The 27,322-nt window shown below is 36.9% G+C and overlaps 1 protein-coding gene across 5 annotated transcripts in view; it reads left to right on the top strand.

Annotated features, from left to right (window-relative positions):
• Positions 1-17,779, top strand: part of LOC137635260 (hepatoma-derived growth factor-related protein 2-like) — an 83,372-nt gene extending 65,593 nt beyond the window's left edge. Inside the window, exons 13-14 of one of the 5 annotated variants that reach the window (XM_068367718.1) lie at positions 7,545-7,683; positions 16,956-17,779. In XM_068367718.1, the coding sequence (XP_068223819.1) occupies positions 7,545-7,683; positions 16,956-16,975 (159 nt within the window). In that variant the 3' untranslated portion in view covers positions 16,976-17,779. The remainder of the gene's footprint in view (positions 1-7,544; positions 7,684-16,955) is intronic. The other 4 variants (XM_068367716.1, XM_068367717.1, XM_068367719.1 and 1 more) reach the window with 4 other exon arrangements.
• Positions 17,780-27,322: the final 9,543 nt, after the last annotated feature.

Genomic DNA, 27,322 nt, shown 5'->3' on the forward strand with positions numbered 1-27,322 from the left:
GCACATTTTGCAGTATATTTTTTTTAAATTGCTCTAACAGCCTTAATTTTTGTCATAGAAAGGTCAGGTTGGTCTCATTCTCTTGGAAAATGCCTGAATTTTCTCAAAAAATTATCAAAAAATATGAAAAACAAATTTTTATAGCATTTTTTTGCAAGGACGTACCGGTACGTCCATGGGGGTAAAGGGATGGGTTTTGTGAAACGTACCAGTACGTCCTTTGGGGGTAAAAGGGTTAACTTTGGTGGTGGTGATTTTGATTGATCCCTGGCAGATTTCTCATCATTTTGTACGAGAAGACTGCAGCCGTCTTATGCTTGGAAAGTAGGTTTAATGTTATTCTCATAGTATGTACCAGCATTTGAAATGATTTAAATTTCATCAATATCATAGTAATTCATTTTATAAGCCAGTCTTTGCTGTCATCATAGATTTTATTTTTAGATCATTCTGCAAATAGTGTTTTGAAATTTTAATACCTTATAAACAAAGGGTACTGTATGGAAGTGGCAGTGATAAGGCTTGAAGAGGTGTTTTACTGTGTAATTGAATGATGGTAATATTTCAGAATGGATCATTGGTTGACGGATCTCATCATGTCTAATTGCTCGAAAACTGACAGGGTAACACTATTCGATTGATACCCATGACTTTTTCATTCTTATCCTCCTCGACCTTAACCCTATGTGCTGCCGATTGAATCAACTGTTAACCCTTTTACCCATAAACTCCTTAACCCTTTTACCCCCACCATAAGGTTAAATTTCGAGCACATTTTGCTATATAATTTTTTTAAATTGCTCTAAAAAGCTTAATTTTTGTCCTAGAGAGGTCAGGTTGGTCTCATTCTTTTGGAAAATGCCTGAAGTTTCTCATAAAATTATCAAAAATATGTAAAAATATCTAATTAACAGTGTTTTGCAAGAACGTACCGGTACGTCCTTTGAGGGTGAAAGGGTTAATGTTGCTGATCAATATAGTAAAATTTATAATACTCAATTTCAATAAATAAAATAAACTTGATCCTTCTTCATATGCTGATGTACAGCATATCATTACCATAGGCTTCCATGTATAAGACGGAGTAAAGATTATACTGTAGTCAATATTAACCCTTTTACCCCCAAAGGACGTACTGGTACGTTTCACAAAACTCATCCCGTTACCCCCATGGACGTACCGGTACGTCCTTGCAAAAAACTGCTATTTACATATTTTTTTGCATATTTTTGATAATTTTTTTGAGAAACCAGGCATTTTCCAAGAGAATGAGACCAACCTGACCTCTCTATGACAAAAATTAAGGCTGTTAGAGCAATTTAAAAATATATATCCTGCAAAATGTGCTTGAAAAAAAAAATAACCCCTGGGGGTTAAGGGTTGGAAAGTTTGAAATAGCCTGGGGGTAAATGGGTTAATACGAACGTTCCTTTTATTTGTTTACAGTTGGAAAGCTCGCCTGCACTTCCTCAGTCATATTATAATCCCCTTTTAAAAGTTACTTAACCCTAAGTCTGCAGAAATGTCTACTTTGTATTTTCATCTTGGGTTTTGGGAGCGAAGGTGGATTCAAATTTAACTTGAGGCTTACCTCTGATTCATGGAAAGTTTTTTATTCTCATTGTGTTTAAATTCACAAAAGTATTAATTCCAAGTTCTCTTATCTATCATGGAAAAAAGTAAAATGTTTTCCTGCTAGCTGCATATGGTTGTAAGGAACGACACCTCGTAGTAACGGGGATGTTGAGGAGGGAGAAGTCTAATTGGAAAGGGCCCTCTGGTAGTGGATTCACTCGCCCCAGTTTTTATACCGACACCCTTTAGGGGTGAGCGAGCTGGGTATATTCCTGGCATTCCATGCAACTTTTTTTCTCTGGTATATTTAGCAGTATTTATATCTTAGAAATGGTGCTTTAAGGAGCATTTCACTGGGCAACACAGGTCCCTCGCCCAGAAATTGATTTTTCCTTCGTCAAAATCCCTTTTATCATGGTAGGTAGGAAAGTCCCCCTTTATTTAATAGGCATTTTATTGAAAAACATGTTATTTATATTAAAATTATTGCTTGCTCAATGCAAGGTACTAACCACAGGTTGCCTGAATAGCCAATGAGGCTGGCTAGTAAAGTGATGTACTACTAAGAAAAGGAACCTTTGTCACAAGACATCACTATGGGCCTGATACATCAACGGCAAGAGGGCCATTCCTGTTCTAGATGCTGGTCAAAGTACAGCAATAGTAGTTGTCACTTGAAGAGTTACAGACCTCCGGCCCCTTACTGACCACAATGGGACTGTTGCTTTGGTTTCCTTTGGGGTTGCCACCTAACGTGTCACAATCCTACCTGTCCAACTTAACAAGGGCCCCAAGAGAGGTGGTGTCCGCATAACTGTATATCAGGTCTGTCAGATGAAAGTGGTGGAGACTGCTTGCTGCCTCCCCATTTTTATCCTTGTAATGCCTGATATTTCTATAGTGTTTTTGAAGGCAATTTGAAATGTATGTCACAAACCTTGAGTCTTTATCCTGAGTTGGCATAATTACTGGCTGGAAGGCTCTAAACATTTTTTTAATACTGGTGATTTTTTTCTATTTTAGGAAGAGCCTTGTGGGGTTTTGACCAAATCACTTTAGTCATCCAGAGATCCTCCATGAATACCCCTCCTTTACTCTATCTATGGTTGGAATAGTAAGGGGAGGATCATAATGATGGAATGACCAACTTCTTTGGTTCTTGATCATGGAGACTAGAGCATGATAACCGAGATGCTTTAGCTACCTAGAAGTACTCTTCTTAAATACCCAACTGTAGGCAGAGTTGGGCTTGTGAAGAGTAGTTGCAGGATTTCAGAACATAGTAACCAGCTTTTTTTTATTAATGCCCCTTGTCCTGGGTAAAACGCAGGACTATTGATGTCCAGTGCTGTGTATGGATGACAACGTATGGCAAAGAACAGTAAGAGTTATATAGATTGCCCTCTGGATTGCCTAGGCAAATAAACAAAGCTGTAGCTTCACATGGCTGAGCAATCATACTGTCTAATTTTTGACCCAGTGCAAAACAATATTGAATGTAATAAGGGATTTTGACAATGGAAAAATCTATTTCTGGGCGAGGGACGCGTGTCGCTCCGTGAAATGCTCTTCTAGCACCATTTCTAAGGCATAGTTATTGCTGAATATACCAGAGAAAAAGAGATACATGGAATGCCGGGAATAAACCTAGCTCGCTCACTCTGAGTGTCGGTATAGAAAACTGGGGCGTGATTGAACCACGACCATAGATCCCCTCACCAATTAGACCTCTCCTTCATCAACATACCCCCCCCCCCTCTCTATCCCTACATCTCCCCCACCCCCCCCCACCCCCCATCCTCATTCCTCCTCAGCACTTGCGTTCTTCAGACGTGTTTTGTTTTGCTCTGTGTTGTTTTGTGTTTTTTGGAAGATGTCCGACGTTTTAAAGATCCCTGTTCCCAAGTTGAGTACTTTATTATATTTGTCTGTTTGGGATTTCTAGGTATCGACACTTATTATTCTTAACCGTGTGTGTGTGTGTGTGTTTTTTTTTTTTTTTTTCCGCTGCTGGTTCTTCCCTTTCGGGGGTTGGCTGTGGCCATTATGTGTCGCTTCCTCGAGATCTCTTTGTTTATCGGGTTTGCATTTAGTTCCTTAAACTATTTGTAAGCCCTTGTATATGTTTTGGACATCTATTTCATTTTTTGGCATGATCATATTTTATTCATTTTTATTATTTGAGTGAATATACCCTTCAGGTTTGTTAGCGCTGTGTTTGATATCCTACTTAATCGATCCGTAAGCGGTTCGGTGGGTAGCTTTCTGGCCAACATTTTTGTTTTGAGTCCTTTTCGGGGAGAAGAATACGTTCTCTTTTGGTTGTTCTTGATCGGAGACCTTTTGTTTTTTATTTGCCAAGGCAGACAATGGAAATTGGGAGCCAATACTAGGTTACCCTTTGTTAATTGGTAATGTTTAGCGGGTCAGCATTACAAATGGTAACCCAAGATGGATGGAAATGTATTAAAGGTTCTATCATGTTCAAAACCAGTACATTCTTTGATCTCAACTGTAAAAATTATTTTTAACCCTTTTACCCCCAAAGGACGTACTGGTATGTTTCACAAAACTCATCCCTTTACCCCCATGGACGTACCGGTAGGTCCTTGCAAAAAAATGCTATAAAAATTATTTTTTTGCATATTTTTGATAATTTTTTGAAAAAAATTCAGGCATTTTCCAAGAGAATGAGACCAACCTGACCTCTCTATGACAAAAATTAAGGCTGTTAGAGCAATTTAAAAAAAATATACTGCAAAATGTGCTGGGAAAAAAATAACCCCTTGGGGGTTAAGGGTTGGAAATTTCCAAAGAGCCTGGGGGTAAAAGGGTTAAAGTGTCACTGTGAAGTGGTCGATCAATGTAAATAGTGAAGTTACTGTAAAATATCCCTTTAATTCCACAAAAAAACTATTCAGGGGCTAAATCTACTATTAGGTATCCCCCAAATTAAATGCTTAGAAAAGGATCACACCCGTCGAACAAATAAAGTGATAAATATACTTATCAATAGATGAATGCCTAAGTTGAATGGTGGTCAGACGGAATGCTAGGTGTTACTTTCATGGAGTAACGTGACGGAATGAGGTACTAAATGCTAACTGGTCGTAATGAACAGATAGACATTAGGGGATATTGATAAATAATTATTTTAAGCTTCTACCCATGTTTCTATGCATTATGCTAAAGAAGGTGATGAATGCAAGAGTTGATGGGAGAAGTACAAGAGGAAGGCCAAGGTTTGGGTGGATGGATGGTGTGAAGAAAGCTCTGGGTGATAGGAGGATAGATGTGAGAGAGGCAAGAGAGCGTGCTAGAAATAGGAATGAATGGCGAGCGATTGTGACGCAGTTCCGGTAGGCCCTGCTGCTTCCTCCGGTGCCTTAGATGACCGCGGAGATAGCAGCAGTAGGGGACTCAGCAGTATGAAGCTTCATCTGTGGTGGAAATGTGGGAGGTTGGGCTGTGGCACCCTAGCAATACCAGCTGAACTCGGCTGAGTCCCTGGTTAGGCTGAAGGAACGTAGAGAGTAGAGGTCCCCTTTTTTGTTTTGTTTCTTGTTGTTGTCGGCTACCCCCCAAAATTGGGGGAAGTGCCTTTGGTATATGTATGTATGTATGTATTTAGAAATTTCTCATGGAATCTTATTAACTTGAGAAGCTGAAATAGATGCTCCTAATCTTGCTTAATACTCATGATTTTGCATGTTGGTGGAAGCCTTTAGTCACCTGACATCCCGTTCTTTAATTACATTGTTCTGTACTATTACAAAACTTTCTTGGACTAAATGCATTGACAATTGAAGTGTTGGAAAACATTAATATTCTCTACAAGTATTGCAAGTATTGATGAACTACTCTTCGTTGAGGGTTTTTCTGTAAGTGCATCCGAACTCGGCAATGTAGTCATAACCGAAGGGTCTTGGCTGCGTCCATTCAGCCCCTACGTACACCCATTTTCCAACATCCTGCTGTGCTTGGCTCCTTCTCCCTTTCATCTATCTTGCAGTCGAGTATATTTCAATTTTCACATGGTATGATTCTAGGGTTTCCGTATTAATTGCATCCTGACACTGAACAGTTTCCCTGTCCCAAGTTCCAGAATAAAGGCATTACTGTATAGTGTCTCCTTCTTTGCTTCTGAAAGCTTCTGGTGTGTTAAGGAATACGTAAGATGTACATTTTCAACTGTTAGCCTTTTGCAACTTCCAAACATATGGAAATCTTATAATTATGTGGCTCTTTCATCATTGCTTGTGTGGTGTTGATGATGCGAGGATGATCTGTTATTTAGAAGTAACCAGAAAACACTGTTTTGAATTAGTTTGTTAAGGGATTCTCCAAGTTTAAGGAGACTGACCGGGCCGTTATTAACAGTTGGCTCCTAAATGGTTCTTGTCATCAACCTTAAAGGTATCCTTCATCTCCGTGGAAAATTAAATTAGCTGCTGCTATTGCGAAGATGGACACTTCTTTACTATACTGAAAATAGAGGTACTATTTATTAAGACACTTTTAAAATTGAAACATTACGTATCATTTACTTGACCTGTGGTACACAACTATATGCAGTACTGTACATTACTGTCGTGTACGTTTTTGGATTTCTGCGGCAAAGAACTACGGGTAAGAAACAATTAGAAATGTACTAGCTTTGATGTTTTTTATTTCTTTCTCCTAAGTTTTCAAGTGACGCAGTTCCAGTAGGCCCTGCTGCTTCCTCCGGTGCCTTAGATGACCACGGAGGTAGCAGCAGTAGGGGATTCAGCATTATGAAGTTTCATCTGTGGTGGATAACGGGGGAGGGTGGGCTGTGGCACCCTAGCAGTACCAGCTGAACTCGGTTGAGTCCCTTGTCCGGCTGGGAGGAACGTAGAGAGTAGAGGTCCCCTTTTTGTTTCATTTGTTGATGTCAGCTACCCCCCAAAATTGGGGGAAGTACCTTGGTATATGTATGTAAGTTTTCAAAATTTATGGTGAAGACACAAAACATCAGATTAAAATGAAAAGGAAAAAAGGACAGTGCAAGGTACAAGAAAGTAATGTTTTACAGTGTTCACATTACTATACATCTTAAATAAACCTAAAACTACAAAGATCTCTTTCTAGAAGTTTGTTGTTTTTTATATACAGCATTTGAGAGGGACTGAAACATTATTAAATGTAATAAGGATTGATTAACCTTTACTGACATGACCACAATGGATTGAAGACCTCTGGCTATAAAGAAAACCTTCCTTCAACTCGAAATCCAAGAGTTAAAGGAAGGTATTTTATTATGACCTGACATTCTATAAAGAAGGATATTGAGTAAGCTGATCTCCTGTGTTTTTCAAAGATCTTGGCTATTTGAAGGTTACTTCCTTTATACCGTAACATAAAATTGTATTCTTAGTAGCTACTGAATGTTTTTATGCATTTATCTAAAGCTTCAGTAATTGAAATTTATGTAAACTAATCTATTTTTCTATTCAGTTGCATTTTTTTATTTTTACTGAGTTTCATTTTAGAATTTTCCTTGATCTTTTCATGATAGCTGTTGTGAGGCACAAGGGCTATGAATCAAGTGGGAAATTTTGAGTCACCTCCAAAGAAATATAGTTACTCCTATGTGTTCATTTAATTTTTTATTCTTTGATTATGACTACTGTCAATTTATAAAAAAGGAAATATATTTTGGGTATGGATTCATCTGTTCTTATAAGCTTTTGTAATACCTTGCTAGAATTATTCGTCAGAAGAAAAAACAATATTTTCTCTTCACTGCCCACAAAATTCTTTACCAACTAATCCTATGCATCAAATTCAGAATTGCAGTGCCTCTTGCCATAGCTAACATTATTATTACTATTTTGTACAGAACTCATTGTTTTCTTATTCACTTCTTCATATTTGTTGTTGACTTTTACTCCTGTGAAATTAACCTAGTGTGACTCTTAAGAAGAACTTGGTTCACTCCTCCACAGTTGCTGTTTGTGGTGCCCGAAAGCCAGGAGTGGGACTCTATGTTTGCGGAGAAGGTGGCAGAATTTGATGATGCCTGTATAAGAGCAGGGATTTCAGAAGAATGTAAGATTTCCTTGGTTCGAGATCCTACCCATCACAGTAAGTAGTGTTCGATGCTGATGGGGGTTTTTAGAACTATTTTGCTCCTTCTTTTTCATTATTCTATTTTCTTTTTATTTCATTGGTGATTTATTTTTTTCTGGTCTTTTTCTTCTTTTTGGGTTGTAATGTCATTCAAAATTCTGTTCTATCTTTCGTGACGTTTACTAATTTCCACATTAACTGTTGGGTAGAATTTTCTTTCATTTGATTTATTAACTCCTAATCAGATCTTTAGTTTACATGTTTAGAAATTCATTCTGTTGACACATTTTCCATTCCGTTTTGTTGAGACAGCTTATTCATCCGTATCTTTATATTTCACGTCCTTACCAGAGCGTTAGAAGTCCATTATGACCCGAGACAGAATCGTACAGTTTATGTTGGCTTGTGTAAATGATATGTATTGGTTTACTACTTGAGGAGGGAAAAGCACCCAACTAGCTAGCTGCCCTCTCTCATGGGTGAATAGTTTGAATGGTGTATCCCTCTTTGTATGACAACCCACAGTTATTGTATTTTGTCATCATCATTAAAACTTGTTTGGAATTTAAATGTATATTTTGTTTGCATGTTTACCAAATGCAAGAAGTTTGGGGGTAGTACTTGCTTATTACCCAAAATACTTTTTAAAAAGTGTTAAAGAGAAAATATTTAGCAAAAGGAATTGTCCTCGTACAGAATTTATTAACTCGACCAAGCATTTGAAAATAGTCTACGAGTGTTGTCTGTTACAGAAAGGTTATACAAATTAGGAGGGGAATGGTATAGCCCTTTGCAAGTTGAAGTACTGTTTGTAAACTCTGGTGTGTTTGTGAGGTTAAGATATGAACTTTGACATTCAAACCAGAAATAGACCTAAAGATGGAGTATATAAAAAATTTGAGAGAGCACAGTTCAAGTCTTAACCCATTAAAGAGAACATATGACAAAAAGGTCATAGTTTCTGAGAATTTAATGTACTACATGCTTTTTCATATTGATTGCGGTTGTTACACAACTTTAAGATAGCTATACGTGGTTAAAGAATATAAAGAAGAAATATGTTGTCACAGTTATATTTGGGGTTAATGTGCTGTGTGGTCTCCAAGGTATTTGACGTTGAAAGGCTAGAACTGGGAAAACCTAAACACCAAAGAAATTGTCTCCCCTGCTTTAGAGCTAGAGTATCAATGTGCAAAGCACAGACTCAGTCTGTATAAGGTAAACCCTCAAGTTCATGCACTATTGAACTCAACACCCACAATGCCGAAAACCGTCTGCTATGCGTGACGTCATTAATGCATCGTCACCGTACAGTATAGACAAAATCGCTGTTACTGCTGGAACCAAATCTACTTGCACGTCAACTTGCGCCCAGCTGCCATCTAAAATTTCCCCAATCGCAATGCAAATCAAGGATCCATCTTTCAAAGTGTGGATTGAGACTGATATTATTAAAAATTATTATTACTAGCTAAGCTACAACCCTAGTTGGAAAAGCAAGATACTATAATCCCAAGGGCTCCAACAATGAAAATACCCCAGTAAAGAAAGGAAATAAGAAAACGGATGGAATAGTGTGCCCTAGTGTACCCTCAAGTAAGAGAACTCTGACCCAAGACAGTGGAACACCATGGTACAGAGGCTATGGCACTATCCAAGAAAAGAGAATAGTGGTTTAATTTTGGAGTCTCCTCCTTGAAGAGGTGCTTACTATAGCTAAGATGTCTCTTCTACTTTTACCAAATGGAAAGTAAGACATTGAACAATTACAGTGATGAAGTTAACCCCTTGATTTAAGAAGAATTTTTTGTGGTTATCTAAGTGTTGTCAGGTGTATGAGGACAGAGGAGAAAGGGTAAAATATATGCCAGTCCATTTGGTATATGTGTAGGCAAATGAAAAAGGAGCCGTATACATTGTTAGTACTGTCTGGCGAGTCAAAGGACCCTATAACACTAGTGGAAATATCTCGATGTGCATTTGGTTCCCTAGCCAACATACTACCTATGATACCTGTGTCTTAGTCTGTGGATATGGTACTGTACATGAGTTTTGGCAAAGTGAAATCATTTCTGTACAGTATCTCCTTTTAAAAAAAGCATAGCAAAAAGGCAGATTTTCAATGGCTTTTGGAGATATCGGGAGTTCATCACCTTAATTCTGGGTCATCTCCTAGTTCTGACAGGCCTCATATTATTCCCCAAAGACCCAAAACCCTTTCTAGAGACGTTAACCACTTTAAATTTCTGCTCTAGAGTCGGGAGATAGTAACCTCAGTCTGTTGTCTACCCTACAGCTATACACAAATCCATTTCCTCAGAAAGTAGTTTGTTTGAAAAGTACAGTTTTGCCGAGAGAGCATACTCACAAACTTCTGACCAGCAGTTGCTGACAAATTCTAGGTGATATTTCATGATTAAATAGCTTGACCGGTGGGTATCGGTTAAAATTACTTTTACTCTATATGGTATATATAAAAACCTGATAGTGAGAAGTACCCTTTCTAGAATATCTCTTGAATTAAATATTTTTCTTGGAAGTTGAAGAATACACTTTGGACATTCTTATTAACCCTTTTACCCCCTAAGGACGTACTGGTACGTTTCACAAAAGCCATCCCTTTACCCCCATGGACGTACCGGTCCGTCCTTGCCAAAAAATGCTATAAAGATTTTTTTTTTTCATATTTTTGATAATTTTTTGAGAAAATTCAGGCATGTTCCAAGAGAATGAGACCAACCTGACCTCTCTATGACAAAAATTGAGGCTGTTAGAGCAATTTAAAAAAAAATATACTGCAAAATGTGCTGGGAAAAAAATAACCCCCTGGGGGTTAAGAGTTGGAAATTTCTAAATAGCCTGGGGGTAAAAGGGTTAATGACAAATAAATATAGTAATTGTCAGTGTGAAGACCCCTACTATTTTGAGCTGTATGATTTCAGCTGTTGAGGAATTTTTCAATGATGAAATATTTCGAAGATTAACTAAAATGATTAATATCTTACGGCAGGGGAAAAATAACGAGGATATTTTCAAGATTTTTATTTTACACTCTCTACTAAAGCAGTATCTTTGTAGCACGTAGACAACAGCTGATTTAATCAATCGCTATATTAAATTCCAATGTTCTATTTCTAGTTTTAAAGAAATTAAAAAGAATTAATTCAATTTCTTGGACTTGTAATAACTATCACTCCAAAATATCCTTGAACATGTGGCAGCTTTGTTATAATGTTTGTGTGTGTTTACTGCCTGCAGGGGAGTTATTGAATGCTGTTGCATTGTTGAAGTAAAACATAAACTTGACTGATTCATAATGTTAGGAGGTGGCTAAGATTTTCTGGACAGGTAAATTATTTGTGTGTTGTACTTCATTTCTTTCTTGGTACTCAACTTAATTACGCTATGACCAGCAGCAGGAGAAGTAGCAGTTTATTCAGAGACCGAAATACTATTTTTGGGCTCGACCTGTGTCGCTCCGTGAAATGCTCCTCTAGCACCATTTCTAAGGCATAGTTATTGCTGAATATACCAGAGAAAAAAAAGAGATGCATGGAATGCCAGGAATAAACCTAGCTCGCTCACTCATTGAGTGTCGGTATAGAAAACTGGGGCGTGATTGAACCACAACCATAGATCCTTCACCAATTAGACCTCTCCTTCATCAACATACCTCCTCTCTACCCATACATCTCTTGTCTCACAATGCATACGCCTCTTTTGAGTATGTGAAGTGACGCAGATGATTATTTTATTTTATTAAGTCTTGAGAGTTAAGCCTTACTAAATTTTGTAAATAAAGTATATGTTTTTTCTTAACCCTTTTACCCCCGGGGTTTTTGGAAATTTTCAACCCTTTAGCCCCAGGGGGTTATTTTTTTCCCAGCACATTTTGCAGTATATTATTTTTAAATTGCTCTAACAGCCTTAATTTTTGTCATAGAGAGGTCAGGTTGGTCTCATTCTCTTGGAAAATGCCTGAATTTTCTCAAAAAATTATCAAAAAATATGAAAAACAAATTTTTATAGCATTTTTTTGCAAGGACGTACCGGTACGTCCTTTGGGGGTAAAAGGGTTAATAGTGAGGGATTTCTCATCCATGATAGATAGTTAATTAAACAAAAACTCCACACTATGGCAAGCAAACTATGGGCTTTGTGCTAAACTGGATAAGAGAGTCAGCCTGAGCTCAAGTAACAGCTTCCGCCCAGCCATAAGTATCGTTCATTCCTGTGACTGCTCCAGCGATAGGGGACAAGGCCTATAAAGGTTTTTTTTATGAAAGTGAAGGTAATGATTTATTAGCCATCTAAAACAAAATTATTATTATACATCCACAATCCTAGTTGGAAATGCTATAAGCCCGAGGGCTCCAACATGGAAAATAGCCCAGTGAGGGAAAGAGATAAAGGAAACCAAGAAAAGTAATTAACAATTAATATAAAATATTTTAACAGTAACATCGAAATAAATGTTTCACATAAAATATAAAAACTTTTAATATAAAAGAAAGGAAGAGAAATAAGATAGAATAATGTGCCCGAGTGTATAGGTAGTTTCAAAGTACAGTACAGGATTCAAACTGCAGATATTTCAAACTGCGGATATTTCAAACTGCGGATATTTCAAATTGCGGATATTTCAAACTGCGGATATTTCAAACTGCGGATATTTCAAAATGCGGATACTGTATTTCAAACTGCGGATATTTCAAACTGCGTTGGGTCCTCACTGCCTTGAATCTTTTCAGGTGGAAAACATTTATTGTGAGGATATGTGAAACGTAATATATTTTCCATTTGTCAACACAAATAGGTCGCTTTATTTCCTTCTGGCATGACTTACCTGTATGATAACCAATGTTATTTCATTATTGTTTACTAACCGAATGTGACCCATAACCCATTTCCTAACGTGTGTATTTACTTTTATAGATAACAAATGTGTTTGTGATATCTGTCTTGCTTTTTGTAGTGAGTTCATCAAAAATAATATATATTCTCTCAAAATACTGTACTGAATAATAGTGGATTCTTTTTCAACTGTAGGAGTAAGTCACTTTGTCAGAAGACCTAGAATTTCTGTACTAATACTCTTTCGTATATTCTATTTATAGAAAAATTCTTATAGTATGTATGTTTAGTTTTTCACTAAAGTTTGAAAGCATGCATACATACGTATGAGTTACTGATTGGCTAGGAATTAAGTCTAAGATATTTTTCTAGAATTTTATTGGTTGTGTAAACATATTATTTCATTATATCGGTACAGTGTAGTACAATGGATGTAAATATGTACCTAAGTGGTTAATAGTGCTGTCCTGTGAATATTTCTTTCAAATTCAAGCTTACTGAAATTTTTTTGTGGTGTACTAAACTGATTTTAATTTCATTCAAGAATAAATATGATGATGAAACTATTAGAATAGAAATACAATGAAATGTAAAGGTAGTAATATCCATAAACTGAATTATGATGATCATTTAAACAAGGCAGCAGTTTCTCGTACATGAAGACTATGCCTCTATCTAAAAATTAAATCTTCCTATGCAAATACAAACCTTTGTCCTTTATCTAGTATGTATGTTTCAGCATGGAAGCTGCATGACCATTGAGTCATTTAACCCTTTTACCCCCAGGCTCTTTGGAAATTTCCAACCCTTAACCCCCAAGGGGTTATTTTTTCCCCAGCACATTTTGCAGTATATTTTTTTTAAATTGCTCTAACAGCCTTAATTTTTGTCATAGAGAGGTCAGGTTGGTCTCATTCTCTTGGAAAATGCCTGAATTTTCTCAAAAAATTATCAAAAATATGAAAAAAAAAAATTTTATAGCATTTTTTTGCAAGGACGTACCGGTACGTCCATGGGGGTAAAGGGATGAGTTTTGTGAAACGTACCAGTACGTCCTTTGGGGGTAAAAGGGTTAACGAGCAGGGACGAGGAGCCCCACCCCCTACTTGTCAAAGTCTCTTCACTTATGCTTTCGGCCGCATCGAGTGAACTTTTCTTTTTCTTTTTCTTTCAGAATCTGAATACTGGTTGTTGACTTATGGTGAAGCAAGGCACTAGTTTGTGTGAAGGTGGACCTTACATTCTTTTTTTTTTTTTCTTTTTTTTTTTTTAAGGTGGACCTTACATCCTCTTTTTTTTTAAGGTGGACCTTGCATCCTTTTTTTTTTTTTTAAGGTGGACCTTGCATCCTTTTTTTTTTTCTAAGGTGGACCCCCCTCTCTCTCTCTCTCTCTCTCTCTCTCTCTCTCTCTCTCTCTCTCTCTCTCTCTCTCTCTCTCTCTCTCTTTTTTTTTTCTAAGGTGGACCTTACATCCTTCTTTGTAAATCCATACACTCTGTGCCCTGTTCTCAATCATCCCTGTGTGCAGAGTATAGGTCATGGCTTCCATGCTTTGAGGAGGGAGGAGTAGAGCTTTGCATATGCTTTCGATGTATCTGTGCTTACTCCCGAAGGAATGTACCCCTTTTTCGTGGTATAAAAGAGTTTGACAGATTCACGGACCTATAGGCTTTGCTCAGGTAACCAACCAATTTGGTGACTTATTTTCATGTGGTTCCAAATCACCCTAGGACTGTAGAATTCAGTGCCTGGCTGACACTTTTAACTTAGTGTCGGTCATGTTCCTTTGAAAGTTTCTGCCAAAGTTTAATAATTCCTCCATCTTGCTTGAAGTGTTGAAAAAGCTATATTTTTAATAGCTTTAGAGTTTCTGCCAAAGTTTAATACTGTAATTCCTCTATCTCACTTGAAGTGTTGAAAAAGCTATATTTTTAATAACTTTAGAGTCGGTAAACTTGCAGCCTTTCAGAGGAATGAGTTTAGTGTAATTCCCGCTTGTCTCGGCCTCCTATTTTTAGCCAAAAACAAAAAGCCTCTTCAGAGAGAAGCTCTGTCTTTACATTTTGGAAAATAATAACTACTGTACTTTCCATTGTCAGCCTTGCAATGATACTTTCAAGAGATTCACACTTTCTAAAGGAAGTTTGTTTCAAAGTACCCAAACCAACAAGTGATGTCTGTTAATGACCTGTTATAAAATCCCGATGTGAGAAAAATTGCTTCTTCACTAACCTTCTTTAAATTTCAGAATTCAGGTTACATTTTAGAAACAGTTCTAGGTAAATTTCACAACCTGAATAGGGTCACATTCATGTGATTATTATTATTACTTGCTAAGCTACAACCCTAGTTGGAAATGCAGGTTGCTATAAGTCCAGGGCCCCAACAGGGCAAATAGCCCATGAGGAAATGAAACAAGGAAAAATTAGATATTTTAAGAACAGTAACAACATTGGAATAAATATTTCTTATATAAACTATAAATACTTTTAACAAAACAAGAGGAAGAGAAATTAGATAGAATAGTGTGCCCGAGTGTACCCTCAAACAAGAGAACTGGCCCAAGACAGTGTAAAACCATGGTACAGAGGCTATGGCACTACCCAAGACTAGAGAACAATAGTTTGATTTTGGAGTGTCCTTTTAAAAGAGCTGCTTACCATAGCTAAAGGAAAGTAGCCACTGGACAATTATAGTGCTCTAGTTAACCCCCTGGGTGAAGAAGAAGTGTTTGGTAATCTCAGTGTTGTCAAGTGTATGAGGACAGAGGAAAACCTGTAAAGAATATGCCAGACTATTTGGTGTATGCGTGGCCAAAGGGAAAATGAACTGTAGCTAGAGAGGAGCCAATGTAGTACTGTCTGGCCAGTCAAAGGACTCCATAACTCTAGCGGTAGTATCTTAATGGGTGGCAAGTGCCCTGGCCAACCTACTACCTACATGTTTCTGTGGATTAGTGATGGCTTCTTTTAAATCTTTTTAGAAGTTATTGTTGTTGCACCTATTAATCAGAATTTATTTCCTCTGTATTAGCATGAAAAAATCTAAGTCTCATGCCAGAAATTTTATATAATTTTTTTTTTTCCACCTTCATAAATCTTAAAAAATTTGACTCCCTTGTGTCAAGTCGATACTTTAACCTCGTTTACTAAACAAAATGAAGACCGCTCCTAAAACCATGGTTACTGTAATGATGCGGTCCGGTTCAAATCGATTGTTTTGGGGAAGGGTGCTGAGTATTTGCTGACATATTTTCTTGGTCTTTTAAATTTGAGAATGACCTGTGCCCCACATTCCTGGTTGAATACCCCAAGTCTGTTCATGTCTTCAGTAAGGGTGTGACTGCTCTTCATCCTCCACGGCATCAATGACCTTAGATGTCAGGATGCCTGAAAACCTTAAATCAATCAATCAATCTTCATCCTCCAACCTCTTTGAATTCACCACGTTCTGCTTCAAGTGATTACCACTGTGGTACTACATGAGCTTTTCCAAGTGAGTTCGGGAACTTTACGTTCGTTATACTGCCTATCAGCAACAAAATTAAACTTGAAACATCTTTATAAGCCTGCATGATCCTCATGTAGTATTGTCATTTGTCAACTCTTAGATATGAAAGCTTCACTTAAGTCTGTCTACGAAGCCGCCAGAAATTTTAGGACGGGAGAATCGTACTCCATTCAAGGAGGTTTTTGTTTGTACGTATCCTTTTCTTCTTAGGCTTTTAGCCATATTCAAATTGATTCTAGTAGTCCCCTAGGAACTAGATCGGAACCCTGCTATTTCGCATGTTCTATTAGGCAGGGTTTTTGCCCATTGCTTGATTCAAAAGGCCTTTGCGTCTGCATTTTTTAAATAAAATAATCCTCCTTTGCATAACTACAACTGCTTTTGATTTTAATATGTGAAGGAAACTTCAATAATAATAGCCAAGATTTTCTAAGCTATATAAAGAAGTGATGGTGATTTGGGGAAAGATATGAAGAGTTTTAAGAACGAAGGGAGTAAGAGTGCCGCTCGATCATTTCACTCACATATGGATTGTAATTAACAAGACTATTCAAAACTGAGTAGTACCAGCTGAACTCGGTTGAGTCCCTTGTTAGGCTGGAGGAACGTAGAGAGTAGAGGTCCCCCTTTTTGTTTTGTTTCATTTGTTGATGTCGGCCTACCCCCCCAAAATTGGGGGAAGTGCCTTGGTATATGTATGTATGTATTCAAAACTGAAATATTAAGAAATGGAAGATAATCTCCCCAGAGTTCCTATAATTATTCTACTTTCTAATAGTTTGCATCATCTAAACTTAACCTTTTAACTTGTTTACTAGCGTGTGTTCATATTAACGTTGAAACTTAGGGACAGTAATAGATAAACCAGATATTCAGTTTTACACTGATCTACTTATGTTATTTCTTTAAACTTTTTGATTAGGAATTTTGTCTTCCAGTTGATGGTTCACAAGAAGAGGCTGGAAACAGGGGAAAGGAAAACACCAGCCCACTGACGAAGAGCTGAATCGCAGACGTGCGCGAGGTACGACGAATATTTCAAATTAAGCCGTATTTAGTACTTAAGGCTTGATCTACACGTCAAGAGTGGCTAACTTCCAGCCCAAAACAGAAACTGTTCGGTTAGATTATTGTATTTTCTTTTGTTTCCAGAACGTATTGTTTGGATATATCTACAGTTTATATATATGTGTTACATTGGAGCTTAAGGTTTTTAGACTTTGAGAATCCTTGAAATTCGGTGGTAATTCAGTTGCCATTTGTTAAATTAAAGAAGAATATGATATTTTGTAAGTAAATTATGGGAACATTGGTTTATATATCAAATTTTACAGCATATTGGCCTTTTTTTTCCATAAATTAAAACATATAGGCAACCTATAGTAGTAAGATACACACGAGTCTTTGTTTTTACAGGAATAGGTCAACATTCATTATGTGTAGTTTATTATTAAATGTGACCCTACTGTTACCACATTGTCATCTTGAAGTAAGCATTCATTTTATTTAAGCAAAGACAGCAAATAAAAGCAGTTTTTTTCCCCCTCTTGTTGGATGATCTAAAAGTACTGTATTCATGAACACCAGAGAAATGCAACAAAGTATTTGGATTTATAAATTAGGAAGGTTTGTGTCATATGAATCTTTACTTTCAAGGAGTTATTATTGTTCAGATGTAGATAACCTTGTGAACATGAAGAAGGGATGTATCTCGAGATGTAGATAACCTTGTGAACATGAAGAAGGGATGTAGATAACCTTGTGAACATGAAGAAGAAGGGATGTATCTCGAGATGTAGATAACCTTGTGAACATGAAGAAGAAGGGATGTATCTCGAGATGTAGATAACCTTGTGAACATGAAGAAGAAGGGATGTATCTCGAGATGTAGATAACCTTGTGAACATGAAGAACAAGGGATGTATCTCGAGATGTAGATAACCTTGTGAACATGAAGAAGAAGGGACGTATCTCGAGATGTAGATAACCTTGTGAACATGAAGAAGAAGGGATGTATCTCGAGATGTAGATAACCTTGTGAACATGAAGAAGAAGGGATGTATCTCGAGATGTAGATAACCTTGTGAACATGAAGAAGAAGGGATGTATCTCGAGATGTAGATAACCTTGTGAACATGAAGAAGAAGGGATGTATCTCAAGATGTAGATAACCTTGTGAACATGAAGAAGAAGGGATGTATCTCGAGATGTAGATAACCTTGTGAACATGAAGAAGGGATGTATCTCGAGATGTAGATAACCTTGTGAACATGAAGAAGAAGGGATGTATCTCAAGATGTAGATAACCTTGTGAACATGAAGAAGAAGGGATGTATCTCGAGATGTAGATAACCTTGTGAACATGAAGAAGGGATGTATCTCGAGATGTAGATAACCTTGTGAACATGAAGAAGGGATGTATCTCGAGATGTAGATAACCTTGTGAACATGAAGAAGGGATGTATCTCGAGATGTAGATAACCTTGTGAACATGAAGAAGAAGGGATGTATCTCGAGATGTAGATAACCTTGTGAACATGAAGAAGAAGGGATGTATCTCAAGATGTAGATAACCTTGTGAACATGAAGAAGAAGGGATGTATCTCAAGATGTAGATAACCTTGTGAACATGAAGAAGAAGGGATGTATCTCGAGATGTAGATAACCTTGTGAACATGAAGAAGAAGGGATGTATCTCGCAGGTCTGTTATTCCTGCCACGGTGAATAATATACTGCTTTGTATTGTCTTGAATATTTTGTAAACAGCCACTCATGTGAGTGTGATAATGACTTGGTTGACTGGCTGCTTTTTTTACGGGTGGATCTCTGTCCCTAGGTATTTTAGTTTTGTTTTTTTTTCCCTAGATATTATCTTTGGGATTACAGTGATCAAAGTGATGTTAATTTGAATTAGGAGACAGACAGGATTTGGTGTTTTTATCTTGAAATTAGCAAAAAAATGTGACTTTTTTTTTTAGTACTGTACGCTGCATTGTGCGAATTGGCCGGCAAACGTGCGGTGATGCAGGAAATACAACAAAATTGACTTTTCCCGATTGCAACTTTTGATGAGAATAGAAAGACATTTTTTTTAATATATGTAAACATCATCTTAGTTGTGAAAACTTATTTGGCCAATGCACATAAGTTGTTCTTTTGATAGTCTATTAGGTTCTTGAAGAAGTCTTTGTTACAAATAAAATTATAGCCTTGGTTGATATTCACCATAGCTACAAAAAAATTTTATTTTTGTTATATTTGAAAATTAAGCCCCCACACTGTACTTGGGAATTAACTGGAGTATAATACTGGACGTATATTTTTCCTCTTTTTTTATCTTTTACCAAAGAATAAGGCATAGATTAATCCTCTGCACTTGCTCACGTCCCTTAATATTAGCAGTACGTTGCATTGCAAAGAATTTTCATGTTCGAGATGTCAGAAATGGTAATGCAATAATATCCTGTCAGTCTTGGTGTAAGCGTAAGTGGGGTATTTTCCTAGGAGATTGTCGTTGAAAAATACAGTGAGGTTAAGTGATTAAAGTTTTGAGAACTTTTGAGATAAGTTATGTTTTAAAACTTCTGAATTAAGTTATGATTGTACCACCCACTGTTGTTGGAATAGAGTTGATACAGTGAAATGATAAAATCCAAGTGACAAGGTATTGTTTACTAAATTTGATTTGTTGGTTATTTATAAGATGATGCAGATTGCTTGTCCACAGTTAAAAAAAAGCTTTATTATCATTTTATCATGTTTTGATGTATACTTGTTCTTCATGTAAGGAGGTCTTTAATTTTTAAGATTATTAAATAACTCATCAGTCTCGCTATCTCGCAACAGTTTTATGTTGGAAGTAAAATCTGCTGTTCGTATCCATGTTCTCCGGGGTGGCAGTACATCACATCTACGTCTGGTGGATCGTTTTTACGCGATCCTTACAGGCAAATCTTGTTGCAGTCCAGCAGGTCCCAACTCATGTTATAGGTGTCCGTTGAAACACGATCTCTCTCTCTCTCTCTCTCTCTCTCTCTCTCTCTCTCTCTCTCTCTCTCTCTCTCTCTCTCTCTCTCTCTCTCTCTCTCTCATATAAATATATATGTATCAGTTGTAGAAACTTAGGTATTCTTCTATGGTTGATTTGGAAAATTGTGCCATATCAAATTGAGTAATGGTGTGTCTGTAGATTTTGCATTCATTCATTTTACGATAATATTTCCCATATTTTTGAAGCTATTGCAGCAAGGATATCCTCCATTTCAATACTATACCTTGAATGAGATTTTAAAATTTTTCAATGAACTGCCATCCCAAGTCTCTCTGGTCACTATAGATTGACAAGAAGACACACCTGTTAGTTGGAACCACGGCCTAACGCCATAACAAAACGGTGATTGAACGTAATTCAATCCCAGCGAAGCTACGAGCATTTTGTTCTTGGCCAAGGTACACTAGGCTAGGGCACCTTCTTTTACTTATGAGGCATTAATTTTCTTTCAGAATCCATAGTGAACAAATTCTGGAATATGTTACGTAATAGGATACATACTGTATTTTGGGCAGATTCAATTGAAAATATCGACACTTGACGTGTAAGTACAAAGGTGCATATTGTAGTGATATAATGTATAAATCTAAAATAAAAGAGCCATCTTAGCTTTTATATTCTTTTCATTTCATCAAGTCTCCTCCAAGTAAGTAAGGTGGAACAGATCAAAAGTGCTTATACAGGCGCACAAATCCCTAATTCAGAAGTTATTTGATCAACAGGATTGTTTTTCACAGGAACCATATCAGTGTCATATGGCAATATCACAGTCCGAGTTGATCTCCAGACTCTCTTTTATTTGCTGAAGAAGAGGAACGCTTAAAACCAGGCTCATCAAACTCTATTAGTTTGTGAGTCTGCCCTGCTGGTAATATTAGTGTACAATGCAAAATTCATCGCTTGTCAAATTTTCAGTCGCATCAGCTATTAAAGCTAACTACCCATTTTTATTATTTTCTTAGTGACTGATCGTAATTACTAATTTTTCCTCTTATTACTTATTAGTTTTGGAAAGAAGTGAAGAGAGTGAGGAAGGCTGGTTCAAGAATTGAAGAGACAGTGAAAGATGGAAATGGAAGGTTGTTAAAAGGAGAGGAGGCAAGGAAAATATGGGCGGAATATTTTTAAAGTTTACTGAATGTAGAGGATAATAGGGAGGCAGATATAATTGCTGTTGCAGGTGTTGAGGTGCTGGTGATGTGAGATGAGAATGAGAGAGAGATTACAAGAGAGGAAGTGAGGAGAGCACTAGATGAAACGAGAGTAGGAAAGGCATCTGGTATGGATAGTGTGAGAGCTGAGATGTTGAAGGAAGGGGGTGTGACTGTACTTGAATGGTTGGTGAGATTGTTTAATATGTGTTTTGTGTTGTCAATGGTACCAGTAGAATGGGTTTGTACATGTATTGTACCACTATATAAGGGTAAGAGAGATGTGCATGAGTGTTGTAATTCAAGGGTATTAGTTTGTTGAGTGTGGTGGGAAAAGTGTATGGTAGAATAATGATTAATAGGATCAAGGATAAAACAGAGAATGCAATCTTAGAAATACATGGTGGTTTTAGAAGAGGTAGGGGTTGTATGAATCAGATTTTTACAGTAAGGCAGATATGCGAGAAATATTTAGCAAAAGGTAAGGAGGTGTATGTTGCGTTTATGGATCTGGAGAAAGCGTATGATAGAGTTGATAGGGAAGCAATGTGGAATGTGATAAATTTATATGGAGTTGGTGGTAGGTTGTTGCAAGCAGTGAAAAGTTTCAACAAAGGTAGTAAAGCATGTGTTAGGATAGGAAATGATGTGAGCGATATGTTTCCGGGGAGAGTGGGACTGAGACAGGGATGTGTGATGTCGCCATGGTTGTTTAACTTTTATGTTGATGGAGTGGTGAGAGAGGTGAATGCTCGAGTGCTTGGATGAGGATTAAAACTGGTAGACGAGAATGACCATGAATGGGAGGTAAATCAGTTGTTGTTTGCGGATGATACTGTACTGGTTGCAGACACAAGAAAAGCTTGGCCGATTAGTGACAGAATTTGGAAGTGTGTGTGAGAGAAGGAAGTTGAGAGTTAATGTGGGGAAGAGTAAGGTTATGAGATGTACGAGAAGGGAAGGTGGTGCAAGGTTGAATGTCATGTTGAATGGAGAGGAATCTAGAGAGGAGAGGTCCTCTTTTCTGTTTCATTTGTTTGATGTCGTCTACCCCCCCAAAATTGGGGGAACTGCCATGGTACAGTTTATGTATGTATATGAAAGATTTATTTCAATAGTGTTACTATTCTTAAGTTATTTTATTTTAATTGTTAATTACTTTTCTTGTAGTTTCCTTATTTCCTTTCCTCACTGGGCTATATTCCCTGTTGGAGCCCTCGGGCGTATTGCATTCTGCTTTTCCAACTAGGGTTGTAGCCTAGCAAGTAATAATAACAATGATAATAATAATAATTTATGATTTCAGTTAGATGTTTGTAACTTGATTGCCTTCTGTATCATTACTTATTCATATCTATTTGTTAATCTCTTGCATTAATTCTAGGTTTATCACTGGTCTCCTGCTTTTAACTCTGGCACTGTATGAGCTTGTTTAGTTATTTCGTTGAATCTTCCCGAAGTTCATTTCCCTTTTGGAAACTGATTTGACCCCTAATTTTGAGAAAAATTCTAGATTTTGTATCGGTACACTTCACGGGAAGTTGAGAAGATGTCTGGCAACTGGTCGTTGTAACAGATAATATGTTTAGCAAAAAGAGAAATTGTAGGCAATGCTGCTGCCTGTTAAAAAAAGTTGCTGAGCTTGTAAGCACGCGATCAAAACCTTTTTTATCAATTTTACCAAGTGCTAGCAGCCACTTTATGAAATTAATAGAAATGTCTTTGATCACATGTTTACAAGCTCAGCAACTGTTTTACAGGCAGCGTTGCTAACAGTTTCCCTTTTGCTAAATTGTTACCTGCTACAATGTACAGCTGTCAGACATCTTAGCTTCCCGTTAAGCATTAATGAAGCCAACTGGAAAACAAACTCTCTTCCGTAGCTCCTAGTTATGGGTGAATTCAATGGCTGCTTCCCTAGTTGTTCTTGGTCATTCTCCTCTGGTTAGCAACCAGTTCTATTCTCCTGTTTCATGTCCTTACTCTGTTAGCCTCTGTGTCCTGGTCTTTCACTGTCATGGGGTTAGAGTTCGATTGCTTTAGGGTACAATCAGGGACACTATTCAATCTGTTTCCTTATTTCCTTCCCTCACTATGCTATTTTCCCTGTTGGAGCACTTGAGCTTATAGCATCCTGCTTTTCCAATAATACTGCCAATAGTAGTCCTTTACAGGCTACCTTTATTTTGCGAGTTAGATCCTATGGTATTATTTATACACTATAATAAAACTTGATGCAATAACAGGAGACAGGAGGAGAAATATATGCAGTGATCAGCTGCTTCTTCAACTTCTGCTACACTTGGTGACAATCTGGAGGAGGTGACATCCTGCTAAGTTAGCAGAGATGAGGAGGAGGAAAGTTGCTGCAAGCATCCAGTTCTGATTCAAAATACTACAGCGGAATCTGATGCAAGTCTTACAGATTTAACTCTGTGTTCTTATGCTGGAAAAATAAAAGATGATGACTGTTGACATGTAAAAATAGCCTCTCCCAAGAAACTTTAGAACATTGGTAATGTTTCCTTGTACTATAGAGAGCATATTTATATTGCAGGTCAAGAAATTTAAGGTAAACCTGCACTGCAAAAGATGACAATTTTCAAATATTGAATATTGTACAGTGTCACCTTAAATAAGTTGATAGAAGTTGCAGGTAAACATACACTGTAAAATGGTGGGAAAATAAGACGACAGAAGTTAAACTGGTTGAACAAAATTATCTAGCAATAAAACATGAACAGGACAGATGTCCAAAGACAAACTACACTTGTAAGTGGCAAGCTGTTATGTAGAAATGATAACATGAAAGGATGTAAGTAGGAAAGGTAATAACAAAGTAAAATGTTCAAGAAAAGAAGTTTGTGAATTAGAATTTTCTGTATTGAAAAATAAGTTGAAATTTTGAAGAAAACGCCATGCATTTGTGCAGGAGGTGCCAAAATTCCTAAAATATAGAAAGGGACTATATATATGCATTGCTTCATTGTACATTAAAGTAAAGATATAAATGGAATTTTCATAAAATTTATTGTTACTTGCCTCAGGTTCATACAATTCCCCTTGGTTAGGTCAATTCAAGATTTTGAATTTTCTTCAGCTTCCTATATTGATGGAGGAGCCACACGTCTTGACAAAAACTCTATCTATATGCCAGTAGTGTGGGGATGGTTGGAAACTGGTAGCGAGGTAAATTGGTCCTTTTTTTAAAGGATAGACAAATATATGCATCATTTGGCCAAACGCTGGAACTGGACAACTGGAAGTAATTAGTTGGTCTAGTTATCAAAAGAACACTGTGTAAAGTACATACATACATACATATACCAAGGCACTTCCCCCAATTTTGGGGGGTAGCCGACATCAACAATGAAACAAAACAAAAAAAAGGGGACCTCTACTCTCTACGTTCCTCCAGCCTGACAAGGGACTCAACCGAGTTCAGCTGGTACTGCTAGGGTGCCACAGCCCACCCTCCCACATTATCCACCACAGATGAAGCTTCATAATGCTGAATCCCCTACTGCTGCTACCTCCGCGGTCATCTAAGGCATCGGAGGCAGCAGCAGGATAGAAAGTCAGCAAGAGGTCCAAAAACAATATTATAAAGGGCTTTTAGTACAACGTATCACATTTTATACTATCACTAAAAACACACTGGATTTGTGCAGGTTTTTGACATCAACATGATTTTACACAAAGATGACTGAAGCGGGAGATTAACATGCGAGGAAAGACAGTGGAAGATACAAGGAGAAATTGAAGAATGTCACAGAGGCCCAATGTATCAAGGACACGGTCTTGTGCTGAAAGATAAGAGAGTATAACATCTCATCCCAACATACACCTCTCAATAAGGGTGTAGTGAAGAGGAGGAAAATTTCAGAGTGGAATTAAAAGTATGTATAGAAAGACTTCCAAGAAATTAACTATTACTGTTATCGCAGGATATGAATTCCCATTAAGGTGGGAGTTATGGTGGCTTTAAAGAAATACATAGAATATCTGGTAACGTATAAAACTGGACGAAATGAGATTCAAATTGACTATGTTTTGCTTAGGAATGAAAACAAGAAGTTACTATGAATTGTGAGGTTATTCCACATAAACTGGTGGTAGCAGGCTCTAGGTTAAAAGCAATAAAGAAATGCCCTAGCCATTAATAAAATCATAATTTGTATATTGAATAGGGAGAAGGCAAGAGAGTTCGAAAGTAAAGTGGAAAGAGCCAGAGAAGAAAGAGACTTTAGATGTGTGTGTATATATATATATATATATATAATGTTAAAAGATAATGCTAGAGAAACTAGTCTTAGATACTATATCCTTGTATTAAGTATGGAGGAGGTGGAACCAATCAAGAGAGCTAAGAACAAGCCAGTCATGGCGAGGAGGATATGAGTATCGTGTGATTGGAGGAAGAAGATGCAAGGAACGGTAGATGGACAAGGTTGACTCAAGCGCCCGACCCTAGTATACGTTAGGATTATTAGGCCGGGAGCACACTAGCGACTCTGTGGCGCCACAAAGCCACAGCATCGTGTGGTGGGGATGTGGTCTCCCATAGGTTTCCATTGTTTTCAAGTTTTGCCGCGCAAACTAGCGACTGTGGCTCTCTGTCACTCATCCCCGCCACGCCTAACAATGGAAACCTATGGGAGACCACATCCCCGCCACACGATGCTGTGGCTTTGCGGCGCCACAGAATCGCTAGTGCGCTCCCGGCCTTAAGGTCAAAAGAAGATGCATATAATATCAATCTCTTCAACGAAAGAAAATGTGGACACAACAGGTAAGAATTGCTTAAAATCAAGAGTACAGGCAAAAGCAAATGCCATTGAACTGAAATGGTAAAAACTGGAACTCTAGTTGCTTAGAAATATATATATATATCAAAGGTACAAGAGACCATCATTGTATGGAAAGTAGAGTTAAGTTAAAAAAAACTTGACCTATATTCCTTGGTAATGTATGAGTATGTTGGTATTGACTATATATATATATATATATATGTTAACATGCATAAAAATATTCACATTATTGTTGCATAATGAACATGAAGGTATATTTTTATTATCATCTTGGCTTCTACTAATTCAGTAACCAGGTTATAATTATTTATATATTTGACGGTCCAACAAAGGATCGATTATTAAATCTATCCTCAAAACTACTTTATTGCTCTTTTTGAAAAAAAAAACTATTTTTAATACCTTAATTTGTACATATTAATAGATAAATCATGGAAGACATTAGATTCACGTCGAGGCTTCACCTTTGCAACGGCGCTTTTGTGTCTTAGTTTTATATGTTAATTATTTTTACGAGTTTTTCTCTTTTCATCCACATTTTTTGTAGTAAACTTTTCTTATTTTCAATATTTTCTCAAAAAAAAAAAGAATTGTAAAACATTTTGTGTATTATCATCTTCGTATAGTTAGTTGGAGCTGAATTGTTTTTATTCTTATATCACTAAACTGTGGGTAATATGGTTTTAATTTCATTCACTAAAGAATCTAACAGTTAAGTAAATGTTAATATTTTGATTTTATTAATGCATTGATTAGTTATAATGATTTATGTTTCATTTATCCCCCAAAATACATCGGTTCCAAAAGAAATTAGTCAAAGATAATAGATGTTTGTCAGGGCTGCCATTCGTACGATAATTATCGTACATTTACGATTATTTTAGGTCCAGTACGATCTACGATACATACCTTAGGTATATACAAATGTGTTTAATTAAACAATTATACTAAAATATTTTGAAATAAGTCAATCATGTAACTCCCTAATAATTATATTGAAACTGTGTACGATAATTTCGGTTGAAAAACAACAATTTTAAGGCTCATGTACGATAATCCAGTCGAAATAATCTGGCAACTCTGATGTTTGTTGACATTTGACATAATGGCCGCTGAACTCAACTCAGGAAGACCGATTCTGAATGAATAATCTTCTCTAAGGTATTTATTTATGACATTAGAGACTTTAATAAGTCTTGAGAGTAATAGTAGAATAATATTTATCGTATTTTTGCAATTATAAATCTGTGTCACCCAGATAGTTGTACGAATTGT

This window comes from Palaemon carinicauda, unplaced genomic scaffold (assembly GCF_036898095.1).
Source record: "Palaemon carinicauda isolate YSFRI2023 unplaced genomic scaffold, ASM3689809v2 scaffold108, whole genome shotgun sequence".
Classification (NCBI taxonomy): domain Eukaryota; kingdom Metazoa; phylum Arthropoda; class Malacostraca; order Decapoda; family Palaemonidae; genus Palaemon; species Palaemon carinicauda.